The 25308-nt window shown below is 41.1% G+C and overlaps 1 protein-coding gene and 1 long non-coding RNA gene across 2 annotated transcripts in view; one reads left to right on the top strand and one right to left on the bottom strand.

Annotated features, from left to right (window-relative positions):
* Positions 1 to 10866: 10866 nt before the first annotated feature.
* LOC124290042 lies at positions 10867 to 25223 on the top strand. The gene is made up of 3 exons (XR_006901817.1): positions 10867 to 10935; positions 12386 to 12387; positions 25195 to 25223. It is a non-coding gene; the product is annotated as an uncharacterized LOC124290042 (long non-coding RNA).
* LOC124290041 (sodium- and chloride-dependent glycine transporter 2-like) overlaps positions 12721 to 25308 on the bottom strand; it is a 42886-nt gene continuing 30298 nt past the window's right edge. Inside the window, exon 9 of the mRNA XM_046726728.1 lies at positions 12721 to 12781. Within this exon, the coding sequence (XP_046582684.1) occupies positions 12768 to 12781 (14 nt within the window). The 3' untranslated portion in view covers positions 12721 to 12767. The remainder of the gene's footprint in view (positions 12782 to 25308) is intronic.

The following is a 25308-nucleotide window of genomic DNA, read 5'->3' as shown; positions in this document are numbered from 1 at the left end:
TGGCCGACGGCCGGTCGCTTCACGTGACTTCGGACGTATGCAAAAGCAACTCTGATTGGCCGAGATATTAAATGCGCATCGATTGGGAGAGAGTTTTTATGTCTAAGATGTTTTGAACTTAGGTTACCTAAACTATGGATACTGCGAGCGGCCATCGCTATATCGTAAGGAGATATCCACGCGATGTGGTGATGTGCTGGTATTTATAGATAGTTAGATAATGCTTTATTATCCCGAAGGAAATTTGCTTTACACGGTTAACATTGAAACACATACAATACATCGAAAGATTTACATACGTATACGTAAGACCACAAAACACCAATACATATGTCAAATATGCTTGCTGGGATGAAAGAATTTCGAGCCCTGTTTGTTCTGAATGCAATATTGCGGTAACAATGTTGCAAACGAGCGTTATTGCATATTTCCACTTCTTATTACATCTGGGCATGCTCTGGGTGAAACCGAGTTAAGCAAAGCGGATGCACTAGAACCTAAATGTTGTGCTTTATGTACTGTTTTATGTTCAGGTTGGGTGATGGCATATGAATTACACCGTAGAAGTAAAACGTCTCCATGCACATGCTGACGTCTACGTTATGTCGTACATGTGTGTTGTACAAGGTCGTTCAGATCACCTGACATATGCTATTCACTCTTTGCTAAGAATCAAATCATCGATTCAGCAGAAAACTATGATGTGGGGTCAAATTTGGTTTAAATAGCTAAGCCTATTGTAAGCATGGATCCTAGGTTTCAGTATGTCATTTCATCTTGTGGATCCCATACCTGCTATTGACAGGCGTTGTGTACTAGTCCATGGCCCATGCCATGATTCGAAAATAAAATACATATCGAGACAACATATGTTTGTATTAGTTGCTAGATGTTTGTCATTGCAGTATATGATCAGCACTTATAATGATATGCATTAAGCGATCGTCAAAACTCGGTGCTTGCGTAGGAATTCTTAAGAACCAGAAGCATGGTGTGCCGTGAGAAGGCGAAGAGCGCGATTGAGAAAAATATCAAGTATGATAAGCATAAATGGACAGGTAACACACCGATTGTATGGGAAAGGTCACTTGTAAATGAAAACTGAGTATGTTCCATTTGTCCAAATCACAACATACGGGGACAGAACATTTAGCAGAGCGGGTGCTGTACTCTGGAATGGATTACCTGAAAGTGGCAGAAAACTGGACAATATCAACAGTTTCCGATCTTGTCCCAAACCATCCTCCTCAAACGAGCTTTCGACTAAGCGCACATGAGCAGGACTCTGGATATGTAGCGCTATACAAATGTCTAATTTGATTTGATTTGATTTGATTGACGTTTGCATATCGTGATAGGCACCTGTTACACGAGTTGTGTCGGGTAGAGCGTTGTCAAGTTGAAACGGCTCCTTCTGTTGGTTAAAAGTGGGGAGAGGTTAGCGATTTGCTGTAAGATTGCCTTGAACCACGACTAGCTCTGATCTACCAGTGTAGGAAATGGTTCCCCACAACATGACCGTACCTCCACCAAATCCGTCAACCTGTCGAACGCAGTTCGGCGCAAGACGTTTGTGCGTTCGTCCATTCGTTGTCTCCCATCTGTCGTTGCAGGAGGAAACGCGTCAACAGTACTCTAGGTTCCATGCCTGTACCCTGCACCATTGGACACGTCGTTGTTGATGTAGTCGTGTCAGGACAGGTCCAACTCGAATTCCTACCCTCTCAGCTGATTTCTGATGGTTTGATCGGAAATTCATCGAAGACCAGGCACCTGTCCTGCAGTGTCCGTTGCTGTAGCAAATCGATGACGTAGTTTAAACACCCAGATGAATCGGTCCTGAGTCGGAGATGACACCCTTGGCTTTGAAGTTCTGGGACTATCTTGGGTCGATTTGAAGCGGGTATGTCGATGCCATAATCGCGCAATACGCAACACCCACGACACGACATGATTAACGCTATTCAAACAAAGAAATTGTCTTAATGACGATTGCTGTCAAAATATATCGAAATGAACTGATGAAAACGCCTTGCGTTTCATTTTTTTTTTTTTTTTTTTTTTTTGAAGTGTATATTATAAAGCAGACATTATATCAAGTAGTGATGAACGTTTTCACGCGGAGACAGATGGGGGGTGCCTGTCATACTAATTCTGAATATATCATAGTTCACTTTGAGCATGAATAGCGTAAATGTGTAAGCAACATATTGCACCTCTTTAAACCACAGAAGAAATGTGACGGCGCACATTTAGTTTGTAGTTGGAATTTTAGTTTTGAAAGAGCTTAGAGTGCTCGACTCTCTTGTCAGTAGGGGAAATCATTCCATCATTTTACAGTAGACGGGAAAACAGACAAAATAATGGTTTCTAGCTGACTGATAATTCTTCTATCTGGAAAAAGGTTAAGCACTCCTAACTATGTTCAGCTTGTGTATGATAATACGTATGATTTTAATTTTAAGAAATGAGTGTTTGTGAAGCTTGAACAAAACTATTTTTTAATTTTTGCTGGGGGTATTATTTTGAACTCCGTCTGTCGTGCAAATTCATCTTTTCCGGAGCAGAACATAAATACCGTTAAATATTTCTTCACCAAACTGGGCGCATAGATAGGTCTGGTGGTGCACTGGTGCCTTTTGGTAAGTTTGGATTTCTGAATAAAATGTTTTGCGTTTCCATGGCAACAGCTTTGGCTTCGGCTGAAATTGGTGATAGTGCTCTTATCCGGAGGAGAACTTTAAAGAAGTTTTTTTCACCAAATTTGGCACATAGACAGTTTGGTGGTGAACCGGTGCCTTTTGGTAAGTTTGGATTTCTGAAAAAAATATATTTTAGCGTCTTCATGGCATCACGTATTAACTCGACTGAAATTGGTGACAGGGATCTTTTCCGGAGCAGAACTTGAAAACCGTTCTGGATTTCTGAATAAAGTACTTTGTGCGTGTGTGCGTGCGTGCGTGCGTGCGTGCGTGTTCTTATGTTCCAGAATTTTATGCCTTATTACTAATAATGATAAGATCAAAGTGAGTGTGAGACGTTTAAAGCCACAGTTGGTTACTGCATTACATTACTCCGATTCATTGTTTGAGATTTATCCATTAAGGACGTCCTGTTCTCCAGATAACAACTTTTCATTTAAATAAACAAGAACTAGTTTACATGTAACATCTATATCAATTTCCACAACAGTGTCGAAGCTATCACAGAAGTCCACATTTTTACTTTCAGATCTATATATGCTGCACACAGTATAATTGAAGAAATACCTGTAGCCTAGTTGTTTCATAGAATCTTTAAGCTGTTATCTAAATCTTATCATCTTTTAAAGGATATGCCATTTTAAAATAAATTACACCACTTCCAAATCATATTGTGCCCTATGCTAATAATCGGCTATGAAATGTTGCATCCAGATGTGTTTCTGTGAACAAATAATATGCTTATCTGAAAGTAATTCACTCAGATGGCCGAGTTTCTTCCAACGCTTTTCCTGTACAGGTGGAAAATATTCAATGTTAGTGATTTGTCTCCTTGTTGGGTTACATCAAACACACGTTTAATGTACACTTCAACGTCACTATCGTCCCAAGTAGGGAATGGAGATAAGATTATGAAATTGTATTATCTTATGAACTTGACGCAAGGCAAGCTTTCCACTCTGGTCACAATAAAAAATACATATCTCAGCAAGCATGAGAGAAAGCTTTGAAAAGTGAACTCAGTTGTAAACTTTCAGGAATTATACAAACTGCTACAACGACAATCGAGCTAGCAAAAAATGCTCAAATATGAATAGATTAAATGAAAATGTTGAATGCAAATATGAGCAGTTTTGACACTCTGAGTAGGTACTATATGCAGAAGTATCATTATCTGTGGAAAATCTTGATATGAATTATACATATTACATCTTAGCTGTCTACAATGATAGTAGGATGAAACAATCATAGCAGCCCCAAACATGGATAGAAAGGGCGATACTATCTTGCTAGTAATGATCATGGGTTGTAAACTGATACAATTGAAACAGTTGTATAACTGGATTGCATGAGTGATACTTTCCAGCCATCTGCATACTGAGATCACATTTCAGACAGGCCACACAGAACAACAAACAGAGGCCTTTGTAGATACTAAATCTATCCACATGGAAAAATATATCGCAACACCCGATATTTTTCAAAGTATCAATATGTTACCAACCACAGCAAGGAAACATATCCAAACCTCAACGTAATTTACTATCTGCATAAACTGAACCTTTAAGATTACTTTAATGGCAAATATGACTATACGCACAAAACAGAAGTACTGTAGCTTAATAATAGAGACAAACATGCCCCAAAATGTAATAATAACATGGTCGTATGATGTCAATATCAATCAATCAAAACGTTATTTCCGTACAAAGGTCATCGGGCCCATGTACATACAGTTTCATACTTTATAATACAATTTGCATTTATGTATACACGCCCATCTGCATACATGTATACAGGTATTCACAGCATACGATACAAATTAATATGGATAAAGATATGATATGATAATACAAAAGTATAATGTGGTATTTAATATTATCATTCTTGTAATAGCTTACTTCTTCGTTCATAAGAATGCATTATATAGTATGACCAGAAATTATTGAGAATTTTAGGAATATGTTTAATGGGATTTCTAGTATAAACAACCATGACCAGCTATCAAGTGCTTGGTTTCATTCAAGAGAGACAACTCCGTTAATCCTTTTTCATTAGTTTGTGAAGAGTTATCCCCCTGTGTTTACTTGCTAGCAGACATTTTCAGTGATCCTCAGTATGGATGATTTAGAGAAAAGGAAGTTGATTTTAGAGTATTATTACAAGGACATCAGATCAGCTAAAGTGATTTCAAGTAGAACATCCCCTTGTCCACTGTTTATCGTGTTTTGAAAAATATTGCAAATGGATATGGCATTGAGCACCAGGGAGGCGCAGGTAGGCCCAGCAAATTGACTGTCGGGGACAGGAGGCGGCTTGGTATTCTTGTTTCTAAAAACAAACGAAGGAGTTTAGAAAACTTAAGGCTGGATATGATTGATAGATGAACTGTGGCTGTCCGTAAGAAGACAATTAGAACTGAGCTGCATGCAATGGGTTTGCAGAAAAGGTCGAGGAATTCCATCACCGATCATGAAACCGGAACAAAAGGAAAGAAGGTTGAACTGGTGCTTACAGCATAGAAATTTTAACTGGGACAATGTGATTTTCTCAGATGAAAGTTCTGTGTGGCTGTTTCCTAATACACTGAAATTCTGGACCAAACAAACTGAAAAACCTTTGTATCAGCGTCCAAAGTACAGTCCCAAATTTAACGTGTGGGGTAGCATATCTGTGTTAGGGGCAACGCCCCTCTGTATATTTGAAGGGAATATGAACAGTGAGCGGTACATAGATATTCTCGAGGGACATTTACTTCCATCTGCTCACGGACAACGACCCAAAACATCGTTCAAAGCATTCACAGGCCTGGTTTCGGACCCAAAATATGACATAATTAGATTGGCCAAACTATAGCCCTCACCTAAATCCAATAGAAAATGTTTGGGGACTTATGAAGGAAAGTGTCAATAAGAAAAATCTGACAAATATTGCTGAAATGAAAGAAGAGGTGGTCCGATATTGGGGCAGCATGGACCACGACTTTCTAACTTCTTTGATCAGTAGTATGCCCCGCCGCATTGAAGCCTGCATTGCTGCCCATGGTGACTTGACAAAATACTAACTTCACCTGTCTTTGAATCTGGAGTTATGTTCTGCTAATATTCACATTTAATACGTGAGTAATGAGTGAAAAAAATAATACAATTTACAATCCATAAATTCTCAATAATTTCTGGTTGTACTGTACATGTAAAAATGCATTACACATGTATATAGGCTGAGCATTTTCAAAGTGTCATACGAGTGGCATCAATTTGTTATAAGTAGTTTCTTAAAGCCATGCATATTCGTTTTGAAATCACTTGGTCAATATTTACGACGTAAGTCATCATATCTAGGTCAAATGAAAGTAAAATGGTATTCGTCTTCTAGACCTCCGTAACAGATAGGACATGTTCTCAAATTTGCGTTAATTTTACACCATCGTCCTTCATTAAATTTTAACCTTAGTAATCCTAAATATTTACATAATTTATAATCTGCAATTTTAAAAAGGTATTCAATAAGCTTTTGAATTCTCTATATACAAAATATAACGTGTGCTATTGTCAAGATCGGATCTCCAGTTTTGTTTAAAACTGTCAATAAGTGCGGTCATTTTCAAGATTCTGGCATACAACCCTTAACAAATCAAACCAGTATCCAAACTGGACACAATGTCAATAGCCGGTGTAGCCTCCACCTACTGTAATAACATCCCTGACCCTGGATACCATAAATTGAATTTGCATGACACTGAGATGTTGTTTTCCATTCTTGATGGAGGGCTTGTTCCATTACATTCAGGTTTATACTCCAGGATCTGTCTGACGTATTGTGCGAACCAACTGCCCCAGTTGTTAATAAAGGAGCCCCATATCAGCCACAAAATCAACAAATTTTCTAAGTTATCGGGTTAAGAACAGTTCCCTGAAACGATATTTGCTTAATTACGGGTGCAGACGTTAAGCTTGACTTTAAATGTAGCAAATATAAAAGTGACGTATTGTGCACCCCAATTATCAACATAACTTTGATATGAACATGTGGTTTACAAATCATCGGTGTTGCGATACTTTTTTACCATGTGTATACGTGGAAACAGCTCATGATGCTCATGGTCAAACTGCACCTGACTGAGAAGATAAACCTGCTTTATCAACCCTACTTGGATTCGTCCACGAAATATACACTTATCAGTACACGGTACTTCTGAAGTGCGTTTTGTGCGTGTCCAAAGGTATATAATCTATTATGCAGAACAATAGAAGCATATATCTTTTGTCACGACGTTGTGCAATAACAAGATGTTTATCAGTATTATCACAGAGATGTCACCTAATTCTTGATGTTTTACCTTCTGTTGCGACACATGACTGTGTTATCTTGTTGTTTATGTAAGTCACAGTATAACCTACTTTAATCAGTGTTATCTAAGACTTCCTGGTTCTGTCAGATACTGTTTGTCTTAACTGACCGTAGCTATTATCTGTAATGTGATGGCTCCTGTGTCAATCATACATAGGACAAGAGTGATGTTAGATTACAATATTGGTGCGCAATCTCGATATTTATATTTAAATATCAAAGCAAAATTGGTTATGCAAAATAGAATCTGTTTTAATAATTAAGACTGATTATCCTCTGGCACGACGTTTTATACTTTATCAATGGCAGGTGTATATGATGTGCAACAATAAACATTGCTCTTTACGGGATCCAAATAGATAACCTATATTTTGCAGGTTATATTTTATTCCCGTTCATTACGTAGTCGATAGGTTACCTCTCACGGTGTACTATCTAGCGACACCACAGACCTATTTAACATCAAACCTAAACTAACATTGTACTATAAATGTGAATTGAGTATTTCATTTAATAATTACATGTTCTTGTGACGTTAACTGAGCTCTTGACAATTTTGATGTGATGGCGTAGACAGTCTGTACACGCAGGTCACAACGTCGGGCTTCTTCTAGGTGTGGGTGGCTGGCTGGCTGTCTGGATTGGGTTGATAGATGATGGATAGGTAGACGGATGATGGATGGGTGGGTGGATGGATGGATTGGGTGAATAGATGATTGATACGTGGACGGATGACTGATGGGTGGCTGGCCGGCTGGCTGGATTGGATTGGGTGGATAGATGATGGATAGGTGGACGGATGATGGATGGATTGATGGGTGGATGGATGGATTTGGTGAATAGATGATGGATACGTGGACGGATGATGGATGGGTGGCTGGCTGGCTGGCTGAATTGGATTGGGTGGATAGATGATGGATTCATGGACGGATGAGTGGGTGGCTGGCTGGATTGGGTGGATAGATGGTGGATAGGTGGATGGATGATGTATGGGTGGCTGGCTGGGTGGCTGGCTGGATTGGGTGGATTGGGTTGATAGATGATGGATAGGTGGACGGATGATGTATGGGTGGCTGGCTGGCTGGCTGGCTGGATGGGGTGGATGTATGATGGATGGGTGGCTGGCTGGCTGGCTGGATTAGGTGGATAGATGATGGATAGGTGGATGTATGATTGATGGCTGTCTGGCTGGTTGGCTGGATTGGGTGGATAGATGATGGATAGGTGGATGTATGATTGATGGCTGGCTGGCTGGCTGGCTGGATTGGGTGGATAGATGATGGATAGGTGGACGGATGATGGAAGGTTGGGTGGATGGATGGATTGGGTGGATAGATGATGGATAGGTGGACGGATGATGGAAGGGTGGGTGGATGGATGGACTGGGTGGAGAGATCATGGATAGGTGGATGGATGATGGATGGGTGGGTAGGTAGATGGATGGATTGAAAAATGGGTGGGTTGGCAATAGTTGACAGGCATGAATGGCCTAAGGGCGTGGACACGTGGCACACAAATTTTGACAGCAATCGTATGGATGGCAGAAATCTTTGACAGAAATGTGTTTGACAACACTTATGCCATGGGTTTGTCTTCGCTTCAGACTACATCGTGACTGCTGCAACAGTTCCTTGACAAATCCATCCTTACAGCGAAATTTTCACCTTCCACCCAGTTTCCGCCAAGTCAGAAGGATGGGAAACTTTCCACTTTGCTTTCTTTTCTTCATCCTCATTGCGGTGGGTGAGCTATAAAAGCATCTTTCTTTGTACAAAAACATGTTTCTTCAGGACAAAACGGACATATTGCATCTGGTATGCTCAGTGATACACCAATTTGTTCGGAACTGATGTTGATGAAACTGAATTCCAAATTAGTATTACCAACAGCTTTTTATACCATATGCATGTTATTTTCTTAATTTATGCATAATTAGCTAAAATATATATTGCTCCAGTCTCGTTACCATGATTCCTTCAGCTGATAACTTGTATAGAATTATTGGCCAACTGACTGTCCTTTCACTTATCAGACTTTAAGGAAAGACTACAGAATAAAAAGCATATCTTTTTTGGGGGGTGATAACTTACTTTTCATTTCAAAATCGTTGGTTAGTGTTACTAACCGGAAGTCGTCCCAAATGGTTATATTTCATTTGATGCTCCCTTATTTTTTCAAATTTCATAGCTCGTGCTTCATGCACGTGCATTTGTCACATTGTCCGATAAAGTTACATGAATTCAAGTTTTCATGTAGCAGCGTCGTAATTGGGACTATGATGCGTTCTGGCGAATGTTTTCTGTTTGTGTTCAAACCTGCACCATCGTTTTTGGTAATTGTTTATACAATTACTTTAAAAGTGATAACTTTCTTTCGACCGGTAGCTTATAGAGTATGGTTTGATGTGTTTTAATCACACTAATCTGTTGAAGTAGAATCAACAGACTCTCATGATTTCACTACTACACAATATTGTAATTCTGTCTATTGATGATCCATGACCTTTCCTGGCCCATTTGATATTCTTCAAGTAATTTGACTCAATATTCACTGCACAATATACATTTTAATTTATCACTCCAGCGCCCGTGGCAGCTGAAACCTACTTAGAAAAATACGGGTAACTGAGGGAAGAATTAATCAATCCGTTAAAATACAACTACAAAGTGAGACCTGAAAATGAGACCTTCATCAACATTACTCTGGAATGAAGAAATCTGAACAAATTGGTAAGTGCATGTTTAGAATATCGATAGCGACTTCGAGGTGAGGTGAGGTGAGGTGAAGTTGGGTTTAACGTCGTGCTTGAGAATATTTCGTGCGGCTGCTTGTACTAGCCCAGACTTGAAGCTGGTTTTATAGTGCTAGCCCACTGAGATACCATGCCGCAGTGAAGCATGAATACCTCACTCAGACACATTATACTGACTCCGAGCCGACCAGTCCTTGTTGTACCCATTAATGCCGAGCGCCAGACAGGGACCAACAAGTACCATATTTTAACGTCTTTTTTGGTATGACGCGGTCGGGGATCGAACCCGCGACCTTCCGCTCTCCGGGCGGACGCTCTAACCACTACACCACGGAGGCGGTCCACTTCGAGGTTGGACTAAGGATAGTGTGATAGTTAGCTTAGTTTAAGGGATACTGCAACTTGACCTGAGACTCCTCTCAGGATAGTTACGACTGGGTAACAAATGGGTTCTTCACTCTAACTACAGTTACAAAAAAAAAGAACGAAAATCCATCCCTGAGTGCGAAGGAAAATATACGGAGAGAGGCTGAGGAAAGCACTGCAGTGTGCAAAAGGAAAACTGTTCAGCGAATGAAGGCAGGGCGGGTTGATAACTTAATAGTGAGTGAAGGCAGGACGAATTTTAAACTGTAAAGCTAGAGAAGGCAGGGCGAATTTTAAACGGTAAAGGCAGGGCGAATTATAGCGAGTGAAAGCAGGGCGAATTTTAACGGTATAGCGAGCGAAGGCAGGGCGAATTTTAAACTGTATAGCGAGTGAAGGCAGGACGAATTTTAAACTGCATAGCGAGTGAAGGCAGGACGAATTTTGAACTGTAAAAGCAGGGCGAAGTTTTAACTATATAGCGAGTGAAGACAGGGCAAATTCAAACTGTATAGCGAGAGAAGGCAGGAAGAATTGTAAACTGTATAGCAAGTGATGACAGGGCGAATTCTAAACCGTATAGTGGGCGAAGGGAAAGCGTTAACATAGCGAGCAAAGGTAACAATTGAAACCTTTAACGATTCCAATGTATAGGTGAATGTATAGAGGGCACAATGGAAGGAAGGACGGGATGAGGTGAGGTGAGGTGAAATGGGGTTTAACGTCGTACTTAAGGCTATTTCGCTCATGTGATGATGTGCATGCGTATATATACCGAGTCAAAAAAGAAACTTCACATTCTTTCTTCAGGGCACTATAAAAGAACAAGAGATGATAAGATGGTTAAATTGTTATTATTTCATTGCTGAGATCTGTGTGATGTACTCGATACACACTGACAGTGCCATAATCAGTTCCATTAGGCTACACCGCCGTTCCACAACATGGGTATACAGAATGTCCAGTCACAAGAATAAAAATGCGAAATTTCTCAGTTCAATATCCTGTATGGCCGCCCCGCGCATTCACCACTGCCAAACACCGTCTCCTCATCGACTGCCTGATGCTTGTGAACACGTGGTTTGGGGATTCTGCGCCATTGCTCTTGCAAGGCTGCGCCAAGTTCCTGCAAGTTCTGAGATTGGTTCCTAAGACAACGAAGCCTTCTCCCAAGTGCATCCCAAACGTGCTCTATTGGATTAAGGTCAGGGGACCTCGTTGGCCAGTCCATGACGTTGATTCCATCGTTTTGAAGGAAATTTCGTGTCAACACGTATGCGGCCGAGCATTATCATGCTGGAACTGTAGACCTGGGCCATGAGCCGCCATGAAAGGAACGAGTTCAGGGGTGAGCACCTGGTCGAGGTAAGCAGCAGCTGTGAGGTTTCCACGGATGACCTGAAGTCGGGAACGGTTGTTCCCACAGAAAGCACCCCACACCATGCAGCTTCCGCCCCCGAATCTGTCGACTTCCTGTACACAACATTGGGCATACCGTTCACGACGTCGTTTCCAGACTCTATGCCTGCCGTCCGAGAATCTGACGGTAAACCTGGATTCATCGCTAAAGACGACTCGATTCCAGTCTCTCTGGGTCCATCGGAGGTGACGTTGGGCCAACAGCAGACGTTGATGTTGATGAAACGGCGTCAATATTGGCCCACGATATGGACGTCGAGAATGGAGATTGGCAGTCCGCAACCGATTTCGAATGGTCTGTGAGGACAGTCGACCTCTAAACATCTCAGCCCTGGTTCGTGTAGCCGTAGGTGACGTAGGACGATTTGACGGTCTTCTGCTCGTGACGTCACACGTGGACGACCCGACGTTGGGCGATCAGAAGTGGTGCCAGTTTGTTATAGACGACCTCCTAAGTCATACACAGTACGACGGCTGCATCCCATTGCTCTTGCGACGTCAATAACTGATCTTCCCGCTTGCAACATGCCAACGGCACGTTCACGTTGCACATTTGACAATGGTGGCATTTCAAGTACCGTTAGAACTGTGGTTTAAAAGTGTTTTTTAACTTCTTGAGGCCAATGCAAACACGTGCATATGAAGAAAACTTCGATGCGAAGATCACGTGATCGACTGCACGTGCAAAACCTGATTTGGCACTAACGTCATTTGCACGACGAATGGATGGGTTTGAGTGGGTTTTGATAACGTTTTTCTAGAGTCGAAAGATAAGGATCCCATTTCGGATACATAGATGTATCCATCAGAGAAAAATTATTCATTATTTTTCAAATTACATTTTGTGAAGTTTCTTTTTTGACTCAGTATATATGTTACTTACCATACAACCAGGTAACCATGACACACTCCAGAAGAGCAGCCACAGTGATGAAGATGGTGACTATGTACCAGTCCACCAACTGAAACACGTACACCCCATTCTGAAATTAAGAGTCACATACCATTATAAGAGATGATCTATATGGATATGAGTCGGATCGTCCCGCCGACCTTCGCGTTTCGACCCATCATGTAGAAGTCCGGCGAGAAAAGACACTAAACAGTAGGCTGCGTTAATTGGAACCCCCCATCTCAGTAGGGAGGGATACTCGTCCATGATGGCAGCCATGAAGGTTTCAACATGAGAGAACTTGATAAAATAAATTAACACAAAATTTGAGCTAATAAGACAAAATATAATACTAAAAGGAAAACTGTAGTTTGGAGAACAACCAGATGATAAATGGCATTCATAGTTTGGTGTGTATTTCATTTTCAACTCTCCATTCATGATCTGTATAGATCCTGTAAGTCTCGTGAGGCGCTTTTTCCGGTACTAAACTGGTTCTCTGCTCCCTTTGAGCGCTAACATGCAATATGCGAGACGGGGCCCAGCCTACTTCTGGTACCAGATTTCCGGTGTCAAGCGGATATTCAAGAACCAGTTCTGGTTCCAAATTGCGCGACAGCGAAATATGACTTTACTAGACGGGAGCAAATGTACAACCACGCTTGACATTATTGACCATCTCGTGTCATTCCGGGACAAGCCGAATAGCGACTCGTGCCTCTCTGGAAGGATTTCATATTTGCGAGTGAACATCAGAACTACTTTAAACAAGAACGATAACTCTATTCCTGTTTGATTCCAATTTTACTGAACATCACCGAAGCACTCGTACATTATCAATTTTAAAGTATTAAACCTCTTTGATACAACTAAAATAAGAGGACTGACAGAGTTTGGTTTTACGCCGCTTTGAGCAATATTCCAGCAACATCACGGCGGGGGACACCAGAAATGGGCTTCACACAATGTACCCATGTAGGGATTCGAACCCGGGTCTTCGGCGTGACGAGCCAACGCTTTAACCACTAGGCTACCCCACCGCCCTAAAATAAGAGGAACAAATATTTGTTAAAGACATATTGTAACGTAATATTAGCAGCTTTTCAACTTTAGCAGTATTAGCAATATTAGCAGCTTTACAAATATATATTTCTAAATACGTTTTAAGAATCACAAATGGGATTTATTTTATTGAATCCTAAAGTAGATATTCAAAAATGGCTTTAAAATATTTCCGAAACTGAACATTCGTGTAACCTTGCTGCCATACCCTTGGTGGAATTTTGAAATGAATACGCTGAAAAAATATAAATGCCCCCCCCCAAAAAACGTCAGACTAAAATATCCCCAGAGATGTGAAACGTAAGCCCAATGTCAAAGATAAAAGTTGATTCGTTACATACATTATTATTATTTTGAAACTCGTAGCAATACATAATTACACTTCCTAACAATGTTGAAAGCGCACGTACAATCTCCAAAACTAGCCCGCAAGATCGTCAGAAATAGACTCAGTTGCACGTGTGACAGCCGTTATGGCAACAAGCGAACGTGCGTGTATTTGATTCTCTCACCATCCATGGCATTAATTTTCCTTACTAAAATCTACACATGAGGCAACACAGTTATGTTAGCTGCAAAAATAAATGCGTTCTTTGTACTTTAAATATGACGATATATATTTTTTATGATTTTTTAAACAAACACATAATGACATAATCGATTTAAGTACTGATTATTTTTATCAAAGCGTCGCAATCATTACGCGCGTTGTAATTGGTTTGTCGTATTTTCGCTCATAACAAGCATCGATAGGGGTCAAGTCTTCTTGGAGGGTACAGAAAGGGACGAGTGGTGACGAATGCCATGCTTGACTGTCACAGCTGCTGACAGTCGTAATAGTTCTGGAGAATATCGTCTACCGCCTCGACAGAATAACAACAAAGTGAACGCCCCATTGAAAATGTGTCAGTGAGATTAGTTTTACGCCGCACCAGGCAATATTCCAACTATGTGGCGGCAGTCTGTAAATAACTGAGTCTGAACCAGACAATCCTGTGATCAACAGCAAGAGTATCGATCCCACGCAATTGGGATACGATGTCATGTGTCAACCAAGTCAGGGGGCCTGACCATCCGATCCCGTTAGTCGCCTTTTACGACAAGCATGTGTTACTGAAGACCAATTCTAACCCGGAACGCCCATGGATGAATTATCGACCTTAGTGACACTCCAGATATGGCAGATGTATTACAGCATTGTGAGGTAAGGACTATAGTTACCTGATGATACAACATCCGTTATTGGTACACTGGCCTCATGTGACATGTATCCAAGTATGGAGAACACAACCAGACCAGCAAACATGCTTGTACCTTCACACATGAACGTGCAGAAAATCGCATTCCTGAATGCAATACAAACATTGTGACAACCTATGACTATGCAATCAGACCAAAATCTTGATGTTGTATGCTTAAAATGCTGATTTGATTTACATACCCAAAGCTTGATGTAGTTCATCAGCCCCATAAAATGCAGTCATATAGCTTGTGGAAGAAGGGATCGTGTTCATAATGTATGGCTGGGGGTGGAGGGTGATGATGATGATTTTTATGGAGAGGCATGTGCAATGGGAATGATCCCCCTAAGATTTATGTACAAAGTAAGTGGCCCCACCCCCGACCCCTCATTTCATGTACAAAATCAATTGCCCCCTCTTCTACATAATTGTTAAGCATAAATAAAATCATCACCATCATCCCCTATCCAATAATTATGAACGGTCCCTAATTATCAAAGTCTTTCTTGTACCATCGTAAAGATCCCACCATAAAGAAATAATTGGTAAACTCATTTTTATTTGTAGATTTCCATGCAGTCATTTTTGTGTTAGCACTGGCTAAAGCTTTAGGGACTATTCGATTATGCTAAACCGGTTTGGGTTTCTGGAAAACCATGCACTCGTGTATGTCGAAACCTAAAACTTGGTTCTGAAACTTCGAAACCATCTCCGAGGCATGTTTCGCAGTTTCGGTTTCGCGTTCTCTCACAACAAACATGGCGGAAAAGATCTTGGTGGCAAAATAGAGCAGCAGTTTCTGTAACCAAAATAATGATACAAATGAACTGAGAACAAGGAAAATATTATTTAAAACCCCAGTCTATTGAACATAACTATTTTATGTAACTTGTATACATATAATTACTTGTAACAATATAATTACATATACGCAAATATTTACTTCCAAAGCATCTCATCTCTTTATTATTTCTTAATTCCCTGATAAAATGACCAAAAAATATTACATTTGGCAATGCTGTCATTCAATTCGTTCCTCATATATACTCAGCAGCAAAAAAAAACCCCAGTACCAATTCAAAATTAGAGAGGCACAGTAATCAAATCATTACAAAAATGGACATAATAAGAGGTACAATATCTTGACACATTAATAAATAACTCAGCTTAATTTCAAGACATTACGTGAACGTTTGCAGTTCATTCAGACTCTTGACTTCAGTATCTAATGTGACCACCACGAGCGGCAATAACTGCAGCACAGCGTCTATGCATGGAGTCCACCAATCGATTGATGAAGGCCACTGGCACCTTGAACCACACTCTGAGAAAGGCCTGGCGCAATAAATCGACTGTGTTCGGCCTTGGTATGACATGATTCAGTCTCCTCTGAATTTCATCCCAAAGATATTCAACTGTGTTTAAATCAGGACTAAGTGCTGGCCACTGCATAATGTTGACACCGTTCTGCTGTAGGAAGTCCCGTTTAGCTCTGGCAGTATGGGCCCGGGCGTTATCATGCTGGAAAATCTTGTTCCGGTGACGTGCGAAATATGGTATGACGTAGGGTCTGAGAGCTTGGACGATGTAGCGCACCGCTTTGATCCCGCCTCCTCTCCCTGGACCAAGGTTCCGGAACACAACAGGACCGACTCACTGGTTCAGGCCTATTCCACCCCCATACCATGACGTTTGAACATCCCCATGAGTCTCTTTCCATAACACATTGGTCTGAGTAACGATGGCCACGTTTTGGTGTTCACGCCGATGACGAGGGGTGGGGATAGGTCCACGGTAAGGTCAACGGCAATTGAGGTTCCCGCTGTTAAGACGTCGGCGTACTGTATCAGTACTGATTGGTCTTCCGTGTGTTCCCACTGTCTGGCTTGCTGTTTCGGATGCCTGCACGAAGGGATTCTGAACATGCTGTCGCACAACATGGCGGTCTTGTCGTCGCCTGGTTCCTCTGAGCTGTCGTGAGAAGGGGTATCCTGCTGACGTTGTAATGTGAATGTTTCAACCAGGTTTGGGAATGCATTTTATAGGGCTGGTCCTTGTGAACAGCACGTGCAGCATGAGTTGCTTGAAAAACATGGAGAACACCGTACCATCTCTGAGATCAGGTTGCGTTTTGGAGACCATTTCCTGGGTTTGGGAAGGAATGTCTTTGCTCAGGTAAAGTTGGAGACGTTGTCAAACATATACAATCAAAACATTAAATGAGTTTACAGAAAATTCCAAACTGACGTTTCTTTTGCTGCTTAGTATATAATAGATGAGACATTTAGTTTGTATCGATTTTGAAACCGGATGGTGAAACCATCAACTCGTTTATAAAACTAGAAACTAGTTTCACTTTGAAACCATATATCCGAAACTGGACACTCGTTTATAACAGGAGAAACCAGTTTCAGAAACCAAAACCAATTTCGCAATAATCGAACAGGCCCTTATTTGAAGCAGAACACAACTTTTCTATTTTATACCGAATGATATCATAAACATAGTTCAGAAAACAAGTATACTGTAGTTTGTTGTTTTACGCGACGCTGCACCCTACCCGAGCCGATAAGTCGTCTCTTACAACAAACGTGGGTGCTGAAGACCAGTGCTAACCCCGAATCTGGACAGGTAAGTTTTGCAAATATGAAACATGTACGATGATTGGATAAATTTTGATATCTACGAATTTCGAGTTATCTTTCAAGCATCACACAGTGCGTCTTTTATAATATTTGATTTAATTTGGATACAGATGAGAATGAGGAACCGCTGTATGCATACATTTGTTTGAAGGCAACTGGAACAATTATGAAAAACAGAAGGACTCCGACAACTCCTTGCAGTATTATCACAGCTCTTCAGCTTGACGTGGGGTGACTCTCCATCAACCGCTAAGCCAAAATGACAAATCAAATGAAACACGGCACGGCATTTCCTACAGATATAGCCGGGCCTGAAACTACCGGACACAGTTGGCATGGAACTTGGTGCAGCTAGCCATAGTTACAATAGTCCCAGATGGACCTAGGGAGAGGGCACTTATAGACAGGCTTCCAACCACACCTGTAGCTAACACAGGGAAACTTACATTAGCGTGTGGTATTACCTGGGACAGTTGGCATGGAATTTGGTGAAGCTGGCCATAGTTACAATAGTTCCAGAGGGACCTAGGGAGAGGGCACTTATAGACAGGCGTCCAACCTGAACTGTAGCTAACACAGGGAAACTTACATTAGAGTGTGGTATTTCCTGAGACTGTTGGCATGGAATTTTGTGAAGCTGGCCATAGTTACAATAGTCCCAGAGGGACCTAGGGAGAGGGCACTTATAGACAGGCTTCCAACCATACCTGTAGCTAACACAGGGAAACTTACATTAGCGTGTGGTATTACCTGAGGCTGTTGGCATGGAACTTGGTGAAGCTGGCCATAGTTACAATAATCGCAGATGGACCTAGGGAGAGGGCACTTATAGACAGGCTTCCAACCATACTTGTAGCTAACACAGGGAAACTTACATTAGCGTGTGGTATTACCTGATACAGTTGGCATGGAATTTGGTGAAGCTGGCCATAGTTACAATAGTCCCAGATGGACCTAGGGAGAGGGCACTTATAGACAGGCTTCCAGCCACACCTGTAGCTAACACAGGGAAACTTACATTAGCGTGTGGTATTACCTGGGACAGTTGGCATGGAATTTGGTGAAGCTGGCCATAGTTACAATAGTCCCAGATGGACCTGGGGAAAGGGCACTTATAGACAGGCTTCCAACCACACCTGTAGCTAACACAGGGAAACTTACATTAGCGTGTGGTATTACCTGAGACAGTTGGCATGGAACTTGGTGAAGCTGGCCATAGTAACAATAATCGCAGATGGACCTAGGGAGAGGGCACTTATAGACAGGCTTCCAACCATACTTGTAGCTAACACAGGGAAACTTACATTAGCGTGTGGTATTACCTGATACAGTTGGCATGGAATTTGGTGAAGCTGGCCATAGTTACAATAGTCCCAGATGGACCTAGGGAGAGGGCACTTATAGACAGGCTTCCAGCCACACCTGTAGCTAACACAGGGAAACTTACATTAGCGTGTGGTATTACCTGGGACAGTTGGCATGGAATTTGGTGAAGCTGGCCATAGTTACAATAGTCCCAGATGGACCTAGGGAGAGGGCACTTATAGACAGGCTTCCAACCACACCTGTAGCTAACACAGGGAAACTTACATTAGCGTGTGGTATTACCTGAGACAGTTGGCATGGAATTTGGTGAAGCTGGCCATAGTAACAATAATCGCAGATGGACCTAGGGAGAGGGCACTTATAGACAGGCTTCCAACCATACTTGTAGCTAACACAGGGAAACTTACATTAGCGTGTGGTCAGTATTACCTGAGACAGTTGGCATGGAATTTGGTGAAGCTGGCCATAGTTACAATAGTCCCAGATGGACCTAGGGAGAGGGCACTTAGAGACAGGCTTCCAACCATACCTGTAGCTAACACAGGGAAACTTACATTAGCGTGTGGTATTACCTGGGACAGTTGGCATGGAACTTGGTGAAGCTGGCCATAGTTACAATAGTCCCAGAGGGACCTAGGGAGAGGGCACTTATAGACAGGCTTCCAACCATACCTGTAGCTAACACAGGGAAACTTACATTAGCGTGTGGTCAGTATTACCTGAGAAAGTTGGCAAGGAACTTGGTGTAGCTGGAAATTGTTATGATGCATCCCCAGGCCGGACCAAGGGAGTAGAACACCTGGAGACAGGCTTCCAACCACACCTGAAAGGAATACCGGCGATATTGTAAAAATAATAAACATAATATAATCCTAAATGTCTATCTGTGTTCAGAATCTTCTACCCTTCCACACCATATATAGCACAGTTGTTTAATTACCTGCATTTCTAGAAGTTTACTAAAGTTTCGAGTGATGTAAAACAGAGCTCCATCTGTTCCTCCGGGTAGAGTCAGACCTCGAATAAACAGGATCACCAGGATGACATAGGGCAACGTTGCGGTCACATACACAGCCTGGAACCAAGACGGTTACAACAACCAAAGGTAGTAGCAGTACTATTAGTATCAGTTTTATTATTAGTAGTATTAGTATTATTATTAGTGGTATTATTATAAGTATTATTAGTATTAGTATTAGTATTAGTAGTAGTATTAGTAGTAGTAGTAGTAGTAGTAAGGTGAGTTGAGGTGAAATTGGGTTTATCGTCGTGCTTGAGAATATTTCGCTCATATGACGACGTGCATGCGTGTGTGTGTATGTGTGGTTCGGACAAATGGAACATACTCAGTTTTCATTTACAAGTGACCTTTCCAATACAATCGGTGTGTTACCTGTCCATTTATGCTTATCATACTTGATATTTTTCTCAATCGCGCTCTTCGCCTTCTCACGGCACACCACGCTTCTGGTTCTTAAGAATTCCTACCCAAGCACCGAGTTTTGACGATCGCTTAATGCATATCATTATAAGTGATGATCATATACTGCAATGACAATAAACATCTAGCAACTAATACAAACAAAGTTGTCTCGATATTTATTTTATTTTCGAATACCCAACTATGTCTTATCTGTGTTCCTGAACAAATAAGTAAACAGTTTTTAGTTCACACTTGGCAGTATTTGGACTTCGCTAATCCAATATTCTCGGATTATTATTGTTTAAATTTAAGTAAAAGTGGAAGTATGTGATAAATAGAACATTTCATGTGTCTACGCCCCTTGTGAAAATATTACGTTTTTCACTCGATGACAGATACATCACATTTCATTAGATACATGAAAAATTCTCTATTCATCATACTGCAGGTAACAGACCCTTGAAGATCCGGGTTAGAATTGATCTTCAGCAATCCTTGCTTGTCGTAGGAGGTGACTAACGGCATCGGGTGCATATCAATGGCGATGATCGATCCTGACGATGTAAATCACTGGATTGTCTGGTCTTGATTCGATTATTTACAGACCGCCGTCATATTGCTGGAGTATTGCTGAGTATGGCGAAGATACAAATAAACAAATACTCGACAGTATAAGAATATATTATGCATGTTTAGTAGCATAAGGATCTTTGTATAAATGTAGCTAGTGTTTGAGCGTCCATCTCAGTTAAAACAAAATTGTACAGTTGTTTCACACTGTACGTCGACGTCAATGCCCTGGCATCGGTCTTGACGGAGGATACAGATGGGCAGACACTGAGGGCACGGTTTATAATTTGATTGGCTGAAAACGTCGCTAAATGGTGTTTCTGTGAACGTTGAATCAATGGGCAACATCACGCGGCAAGGTACAGAAACGTAAGTATTGCTCTCATCTGTCCTTTTCATGCCGAACTTCCAGAATGATGAACAGATTTCTTTTTCTGACTAGAATACTTCTAAGACTGCACTGAGTGGAAATGTTAAGCATCTTATCGTCTAGGATCAGCCCCTTTAAAGTGAACATTGCTGGCCATTTTTCTCAAATAAGTTCAAAATTGCCTGGTTACGTTTCTTCCACCATTTTAACACTCTTTCTCTGGTTCATATCACAGTATGTGAAATAGCCCGCTAGCCCGAGGACAGTAAATCTCCAGTCACTCGCCCGACTGGCTTGTGAGTTTCATGGGGTCATTTTGTAACTATCACTCTCTCCGACTTGTTAAGTTATAATACACGTTTAAATCATGCAAGATTATGGCTTGAGAAAAATGTTCATCATATTATCAGCTTAATGATCAAACCTTTGGCTACATTCAAATTTCGGGCTAGTCAATTATTTTGTGGGCTAGTAACTTTCAGGCAAAGTTAGCCCGATTGGCTAGCAAAACTTGGAAACTAATTAGCACTCTCACTGTATATCCAAAAAATCATTCTCAAGATTGCAAATGAAAAAATTGCATGTGAAATAACTTTTGCCTCTAGGTATATCCTAATGCTTTTGAAGACTTTCTGAATAAAATATGATTAAATCAAATCTGAATTTATCAGCTCAGAATACACCTCGGTTACAATGGTCACGTTTGACACTACTTCAACAAGACATGTAAATTCAACGTGGATACTCACCGCCTTAACGTTGATGCTGAATGACAACGTTTCTATCGGCATCGATGGCAGTTCGACGTGTTTATTGGCCGACGGCCGGTCGCTTCACGTGACTTCGGACGGATGCAAAAGCAACTCTGATTGGCCGAGATATTAAATGCGCATCGATTGGGAGAGAGTGTTTATGTCTCAGATGTTTTGAACTTAGGTTACCTAAACTATGGATACTGTGAGCGGCCATCCCTATATCATAAGGAGATATCCACGCGATGTGGTGATGTGCTGGTATTTGATAGATAGTTAGATAATGCTTTATTATCCCGAAGGAAATTTGCTTTACATGGTTAACATTGAAACACATACAATACAACGAAAGATTTACATACGTATACATAAGACCACAAAACACCAATACATATGTCAAAGATGCTTGCTGGGATGAAAGAATTTCGAGCCCTGTTTGTTCTGAATGCAATATTGCGATAACAATGTTGCAAACGAGCGTTATTGCATATTTCCACTTCTTATTACATCTGTGCATACTCTGGGTGAATCCGAGTTAAGCAAAGCGGATGCACTAGAACCTAAATGTTGTGCTTTATGTTCAGTTTTATGTTCAGGTTGGGTGATGGCATATGAATTACACCGTAGAAGTAAAACGTCTCCATGCACACGCTGACGTCGACGTTATGTCGTACATGTGTGTTGTACAAGGTCGTTCAGATCACCTGACATATAGTATTCACTCTTTGCTAAGAATCAAATCATCGATTCAGCAGAAAACTATGATGTGGGGTCAAATTTGGTTTAAATAGCTAAGCCTATTGTAAGCATGGATGCATGTTTAGAGCAGGTCACTGCATCTTGTGGATCCCATACCTGCTATTGACAGGTGTTGTGTACTAGTCAATGACCCGTGCCATGATCTGCAAACACATGTATCAGGTGCATACGGTTAGCTTAGAATGGTTGTTTTCCTAAAGATGTATTACCATATCATTATTTATCCAGTTTTAAATGAATATTATTTTAAATTATAAATCTACGTTTAAGTAAAGTTGCTTTTTTGTGATCTTTAGCAAACTGTGAGTAGTATATATCACATATTCCACATTGAAATTTGTATATTATGGTCAGATATCAGTTACAGATACAGCTGGCCTGTCAGCTGATGCGTTATCACGGTATGCTCTTTGATTCTACAATCTGAAGCTCCGTCCATTTAATGCAGCAATTTTCTCTTAAACCACTCCGCCACTGCACTTTTCACAAAGCAGCGTAACCTTTTGAATGGTCACAAAGCTCACTGTTTTCAACTCTCGAGGAAAATTTAAACTATACTGATTGACGTCAGCAAATATTTGGATGTGTCAACCAAGTCAGTTGGCCTGACCACTCATTCATGTTGTAGCCTCTTACGACATGTGTGAGCTGCTGAAGACCTTGGTCCAGGTGTATAGTTTTCCCGAGACTTTGGATGTCCCTAATTTCATATGTGTGAGTGAGTGAGCTTCGTTTTACGCGCACTAAACAATATTCCAGTTATATGGCAGCGGTATTTAAATAATCGAGTCTGGACCAGACAATCCAGTGATCAACAGTATGAGCATCGATCTGGGAACCGATGACATGTGTCAACCAAGTCAGTGAGCCTGAGCCCCCGATCCCGTTAGTCGCCTCTTACGACGAGTATGGATTACTGAGGTTCATTCTAACCCGGATCTGCACGGGTCCGTAATATGTGTAATATAGTTGTTAAACGTTAGTGACAATTCAGATTTGGGGTCCAAGAGATAGAATATGTATATTTACCTCTTACAGTTATAATTCTTCATAACAATTGCATGATATCTGGTGTCTCTTTCAATAATTGTTAGTTTAACGATGTTCTACTGTTTTCACATCCCGCAACAATCCCAGCAGCCAAGATGAAGTGCGAACAATGTCCTGGTACTGTTTACACATGAACTGATGCATTGTAAAACACGTTTGTAACGTTGAAAAGATCATCTTCATGAGTTCAATAAATGATGAAACTCAGTGAAAATTGACGAATTCGTAGCAAAACTTTACACCACATCGCAGCTGTTCACATGCATGATATTTGCTTTACAGCAATTGGGTGGATGATCCTCGTCATAAGGTTTTCAGTTGGTTCCCCCAAGTTAGCGGAGAAAATCATCTTCGATGTAACCATACATATGTACATAACATATAGTGTGTGCTTAAAGTGAGTCGAAACTTTTGATGGGTAGTATACTTTATCTGTGAAGTAAACCTTAATTTTCACCAGATCTAGAGAGTACTAAAGCCACTATTCTTGTGAAATTTCGCAAAAACTCCAGTAGATGTGCATCAGCCAAGAAAGTGTTCATACAAGATTTCGTTAACTTTTGAAGATTCAACCAATAAGAGATGACTTTTTCAGCCTCTCCTCCTGAGATGATTTTCGATCTGAGTTAGAACAGAAGCCAGGTACGCGATGGTTCGTGATGTTGAAGTAGGTCAAATGTAATGTGTTCTGGGACTGTCAACCCCTGAATTAATGAACTGGGTGGCCGCACACGGTAGTGATCAGCTACTTCCATAAACCTGATACTTTTACTTCAAATCTGATACTTTTACTTCAAACCTGATACTGAGATCACACCCCCACCCCTACCTCCACCCGTTCCCGTTCACTTTCCCACAAGAATATTAAAAGGCCTGGTCCTTGCTGTATTGGATGTTAAAACATTTGTTAAATCATTTTTTTCTCATAGCTCAGCTTAACAACCATTGAGACCCAGGATAGTGATACACACCAAGGGATCCTTTCACGAAGCAACCTTTACTAAGGTTAACCTTAACTCCCATTCTTTAACATTGCACTAAGGTTACCTTAATGACTTACAATCACCTTAGTGCGTTGTGAAAAGAGGGCCAGGTTATTTAAACTCGCGAATGCGAGACTAGGGCTCACTATACAACATCATAAAAAGAGATTCGAACCGGCCTTGTTGTTAAAAGATAGTGTATGAAATACATTTACATATACGTCTCCGATGTCACATTATTACAAAGCCGAACACTTTCATTCCCTCAGTGCAGTCATTTCCTTCACACAATAGGTGTAATTCACCCGGCCTCTTTCCCTGAAAGAAATGTTAAACATGTGAGACTCATGTTACACGACAAATACAAACCAGGGGTATACAGGACGTCCGCGACAATAGTTCATTTTCCCTGACCTAAATGGTGAGGATTTGTCAGGAGATAACTTCTCGTGGATGGGACTGCTCATAATTTATGGCTGGGTAGGGGATGGGGTGGAGTGGTGGTGAGGTTTGATTTTCAGGAGGTCAGGAGGTGTATGTGTGTTTTGTACTCTTGTACTAATGGGGTCAGCTATTGTGTACATCAAGTTATATCATCACCACCACCCTCTCTCTCTCTCTCTCTCTCTCTCTCTCTCACACACAC

This window comes from Haliotis rubra, unplaced genomic scaffold (genome assembly GCF_003918875.1).
Source record: "Haliotis rubra isolate DU_JTF1 unplaced genomic scaffold, ASM391887v1 Scf455, whole genome shotgun sequence".
In the NCBI taxonomy this organism is placed as follows: Eukaryota; Metazoa; Mollusca; class Gastropoda; order Lepetellida; family Haliotidae; genus Haliotis; species Haliotis rubra.
This window is presented reverse-complemented; position numbering and strand designations above follow the sequence as displayed.